Source organism: Amblyomma americanum, chromosome 1 (genome assembly GCF_052857255.1).
Source record: "Amblyomma americanum isolate KBUSLIRL-KWMA chromosome 1, ASM5285725v1, whole genome shotgun sequence".
In the NCBI taxonomy this organism is placed as follows: Eukaryota; Metazoa; Arthropoda; class Arachnida; order Ixodida; family Ixodidae; genus Amblyomma; species Amblyomma americanum.
The window spans coordinates 261,016,992-261,022,620 of record NC_135497.1 but is presented as its reverse complement, the minus strand read 5'-3'; the positions used below and the strand labels follow the sequence as shown (position 1 = coordinate 261,022,620).

The 5,629-nt window shown below is 49.0% G+C and overlaps 1 protein-coding gene across 1 annotated transcript; it reads left to right on the top strand.

Annotated features, from left to right (window-relative positions):
- The first annotated feature begins 214 nt into the window (after positions 1-214).
- LOC144096759 (uncharacterized) lies at positions 215-920 on the top strand. The gene has a single exon (XM_077629634.1). It carries the CDS (start codon positions 267-269, stop codon positions 918-920), a length of 654 nt encoding a protein of 217 aa, XP_077485760.1. The 5' UTR covers positions 215-266.
- The last annotated feature ends 4,709 nt before the right edge of the window (positions 921-5,629 follow it).

The following is a 5,629-nucleotide window of genomic DNA, read 5'->3' as shown; positions in this document are numbered from 1 at the left end:
CGAGAAAAATAACTCCGTGCCTTCTGCAACGCTGTGCGTCGTCTGCTACGGAGCGAGATCGACGGCACCGGGCGTGTAATTACAAAACAGTCTGGCTCAATAGCATAGGATTCATATGTACTTTTTGTGTGTTTTCACAAGCTTATTTTTTAATGTGTGAGGCTTATTTTTCAATTGCTACTTGTTTCTTTATTTTGCGGTTGTGAACCTACAATCTCGTGAGTTCACGCACGTTCGCGCACGGCATTCCGTACCTCTTTTCCGCCATGGAGCCCAGCGAGGTGACATCGGAACGCGAGCCTTTGTTGCCGAACGAGCCTTGTGTCGCATCGATGATCACACCACCAAGGAGCCTCGGCAAGAGCAAGAGCGGCCGCATCCTGAACAGCGATTCACGCAACATGATCTTCCACTGCTACACGTTTTGGCGTAACAGGGAGCCTGAACGCAGCGTAGAGGAGACGGGCAAGTTTGTCGCTGACATGCTCGGTGTCAGCGAAAGGACTGTGTTCAGGGTGAGGGAGGAAGTTAAACCTTCGCATTTTTCGGGTGGCAAACTAACGACGCCGTCCCGAAAGCGCCCATGCAATGCGGAGAAGAGAAGACGCCGCGCGAAGTTTGACAGCTTCACATTGTGCGCGCTGAGGTCATGTGTGCACGATTTCTTTCGCCGCAACGAGATACCGACGGTCGAGAAGATCACAACCGAGTTCTCGGAACGTATGAAACTCCCATCACTAAGGTGGTGGACCGTGCGTCGCCTGCTTGCCGAGGTGGGCTTCAAGCACGAAAAGAGAAGCCGCAACTCGCTGCTTATCGACCGGGATGACATCACCGATTGGCGGAATCACTACCTCCGTGACGTGGAGCGCTACCGAGAGGAAGGCCGAAAGATCTTCTACCTGGACGAGACATGGTGACGGCGGGACACACTCGGTCGATCGTGTGGACAGACACCGTGGTGCAGAAGCGCGGACGCCTGTTCGCTCGAGCAAATGGCCTAACGACGGGTCTAAAACAACCTATTGGGAAAGGTCAGCGCCTGATCGTCACGCACATCGGCAGCGAGGATGGCTTCGTCGACGGCTGCTTGGATGTATTCCGAGGCCAAAAGACAGGCGACTACCACGAGGAAATGGACGGCAATCGCTTTGAGGGCTGGTTTAATGGCGTTCTGCAGAAGTTGCCAGCTGGTAGCGTCATTGTTTTAGACAATGCACCTTACCATAACCGGCGAGAAGAGAAATTGCCAACGACGGCCAGGAAGAAGGAGAAGATACAGGAGTGGCTCACAAGCAAGAAGATCACCTACGCTGAAAGGATGATAAAGAAGCAGCTGCTTGAGCTGGTGGCATCTGTAAAGTCACGCTTTTGAGCTACATCGTAGACAATGCAGCTGTAAGCGCCGGTTGCATTGTACTCAGGCTCCCGCCATACTACTGCGAATTTAATCCCATTGAGCTTGTTTGGGCCAAAGTCAAAAATGGCATCGCTGCGGACAACAGAGACTTCAAGCTGTCCACGGTCGACGCCATCTTGAGGAAGAAAATCAAGCACATAGCGGCGGAAGACTGGGCGAAGAGCATTCAGCACGTGATGGACTTGGAGGCAAAGTTCAGACTTGACACGTCTGGGAGTGAGCACATTCAACCCATCATCATCCAGCTGGGTGAAGATGACACTGAAGAAAGCGACTCCGACTGCGAGCTGTCTGGCATTGAGCCACTCGACGAAGCATAACGGCTTCTTTTAACGAAAGAACAGCCTTTATTAGGGCTACCAAAATTTTTCCCGTTGGTTCGCAACAGACAACCATTCATTCCGTGACCTCTGGAATAAATAAGCAGTTCCATTTATGGCGTATTCCTTATAATAGAAGCTCAATTCTGATAAGCAACGTCCAGCACACATTGTGCTCGATTTAAGAAGTGGCATAGAAACATGTTTAAATGCTGGTATATCTGAATTGAAACACAACTGTTAACTCTGCTTATCTTTGGCGGGATCAAAATGCTCATTCAGGCAGCCGCCATCTAGTTTGACGGGCCCCATGTTGAAATAACAGTATTCAAGGTACGCTTTATAGCTCTGTGAGCAGTCTGCACTGGAAATCGCAGTCATGTCATAGCCAGTGCTGCTGCGATACCAGTGGTCAACACGAAACTGACAGCCATTGTTAGCAGCTTGCACGCCAAAGCACATTCATGTGGTTGCATTGTTTATTTTGGTTATCTGGCTCACACAACTAATGAGAATAAGAGAATAATTATAAAGCATCATTAACTTATTGAGGCCCAAAATACTCATTCAGGCAGCCATCGTCGAGTTTGACGGGCCCCATGTTGGAATAACAGTAGTCAGAGCACGCTTTATCGCTCTGTTAGCAGTATACACTGGAAATCGCAGCCTTGTCATAGCCAATTTTTAATTTATTCATCTGACTCTGGCATTAACGCGAATGCAAGCACAATTATTAACGTGAATAACTTTCCTAGCATTTTTTTGTCATATTTACGTACCGGAAAAATGCTCAGCAAGGTTGAACGTGTTTTAGTGAGTCACTTTGTTCATTACAAGCCGTAGGCAAAATGACGGCCAGATTCAGACAGTGATATTGGTGAGGTAATAAATGGTGAAAGCTTAAAAAGCTCACACAGCACTGCTTTGCTGGACTCCATTCACTAGAAAACTGCATTTGTAATGATGAAAGCGTCAAGACAGGAAATGATAATCCACTGTACAATGCTATGTGTACCCCCACATGTGACGGGCAGCGAAACCATCTATTTATTAAGACTGAATGCAACAACATCGCAACATGCTGTTGCACAATACGGCACCCTTTCATGTGCACTCCTGGCGAGCTGCCGTATGCACTGATGCATAAACACATTAACAGCGGTAAGAGACGAAGTTATTGCGCAAGCCACGTGATGCTTTTAACATTTTGTATCGGTCAGTATTTCTGTCGTCACAGCTGATAGAAGTTTCTTTAGTGCAAGTTGGTTAATCACGTTGCGACAACAGCACAAGCAGCAAGGTCAGAATAGTAGGAGAAAACACAGCAAGATGGCAGACTGAGGAGGCAAGGTAGACAAGTATGTAAGGATTTAATGACATCGAAGAGGCCAGCCCTGCTATTCACAGGACTTGGTGCTTTGAATGAGACGAGTTAATGAAATTGTAAAGGAAGAGGTGGATGCAGCATGCTTACAAGAACAAACACAAAAATAAAAGGACACAAATAGGAATAATAAACACATACACGCACAGAAGCACTCACATATTCACACACATGCACACAAACGCGAGCGCGAAAACTAAGATCTAAAATGCAAAAAAGGGGAAAATAACAAATATAAACAAACATGCACGAAAACATGCACACACATTTAATGCAGACGCGAGTAGAGGAATTAGGAGTCAGTTCACAAGCAGCTGTGCCTACCTTGTCGTACTTTTATTTGATGTACATAATGGCTCTGTTGCCTTCACTGTCTTGGAATTGTTTTAGTAGCAACATATCATAACAATCGAAAAGCAGCGCAAAGCTGTGTTGTGGGAAAGCAAGTCGAGCGCTGGCAGCACAACTGATGTGCGATTGTGTCACAGCAGACATTCCACAGCTGGCGCGTGCAGTGAGCGAAGAATTCTAAGCCATACAGAGACGCGAATTCATTAAATGCTCCCTTGTAAAGGCATCAGTGTATCGGTCATAATTTTATATTAGTACTAAGGCGGACAATAAAGAAACAAACACTGCTCCCACACGCCTGGCCGTTAATAAGCCAATGACATTCGCTCAAGCAGCGCGTGTTAGTCACTCATTGTTAGCACTGGTGGAAAGTGATTAATCGACGGCGCTACACAACATTCGAACGACGACCTGCTAGACGCTCGGCTATCTTATCATACTGCTGCCAACGATCGATCGTTTGCGCGCTGAGCTGGCAGCAACAAATCTTTGTGTTGCAGGTTGCTTCCGCAAATCTTTTCGGTTGAGGAACTCGTAGGTTGGTTTCATCCGCGCACGCTTTTTTCATTTATCCTGAGAATGGTTTTGCTCCATCACTTCGCCACGTCCGACGTGAAACGCAGGGGCACAGTACACTAACATACCCGCCGCTAACAGTAGGTACCAGACTTTGGAAGATTCTCCTCGTCGTAACTTCAATTAGGAGCAAAACAAAACACCATAGAACAAACACGCACGATGTTTGTTTGCAGCGGAGCGCCGCTGCGGGATCCTGTTTCCAGACGAAGCGCAGCGCAGCGCCGCTGCGGGATCCTGTTTCCAGACGAAGCACAGCGCAGTCACCGATGTTCGCTGTAACCTTTTTTCGTCGCCTCACGGCTCAGAACAAAGGCACGCGGCACAAGTTGTGCATCGTAAGATTGCAATAATATTTCCGACATGACAGACGCCCACAAACAATTCGAATTCACTCTGACGAAGGGAGACGCACACAGCTGACGCGGCTCGGCCAGTTCGAAGCAAGGGCGGCCATGTTAGGCATGTTCTCCGTCGGCGGGGTCACCGGCCGTCCGGCTCATGACGTCACCTGAAGTGCGCGCCTATTGGCGGAGGCTCGTGTGCATCCGCCTTTGAGGGGCAAATGCCGCTGCCTTCTTAAGTTGTACCCGACTATAGTTAGGAGGCTGTGGTGGAAGTTGGCTGGTGGGTGGCGCTTCTGAAGGGTGCAGGCGATGGTGGAGGTTTCACTCCCCGAAGCTACAGACAAACGTCGCCATTTGCGCATTGCGACACTATAGTACTACTTGAATAGTACAAACAAACTTGAAACCGTGCTTTTAGGGCGAGACCCTTTGCACGGAGTCTACCCTGAGCCTACGTGTAAGCGTGGCTCGTAGAATTTGGCAGGTGCCCACATGTGTCCCCATTGGACAGTGCGGGAGCACACACACACGCACACACGCACACACACACACACACACACACACACACACACACACACACACACACACACACACACACACACACACACACACACACACACACACACACACACACGCACGCACGCACGCACGCACGCACGCACACACACGCGCACGCACGCACGCACGCACGCACGCACACACATACACACGCACGCACGCACACACACGCACAGGCACACGCACAGACACATACGGACGGACGGACGGACGGGCACTAGAAACTGAGTTTAGCCGAAAGAACAGGCTACATGCAAATGCAGGCCCATATACTGACATAAGCGTGCCCAATAGCTGCGCGATTGCCCCGCCACGCCAGCATCTTGGAGTGGAATAGCCCTCAGCCACTCCTTAGGTTTGAGCAGGGTAGCATAACCTACATGGAAGAAGACAAATGGACACAGCTACGTTGGCCCAATTTCTGTAAAGGGCAAACCACGAGTTCTTTTATCTCGTTCCAACCTAAGCTATTACACAGAGATGCAAGGTGCTGCTAGCTAGTCCACGCGTGTGAAATTCACATCAGATTAGCCTCCCGTTTCCATGAAACCTTTGATCGACACTTTTGCGCAGGCTCGTGTGCGTGTGTGTTTGCGTCAGTGCTGTCCTTTTCGCACATTTCAAATTGAACGCCTACTATCTCGCATAAAAACCTAGAGAACTGTAGTCTTCC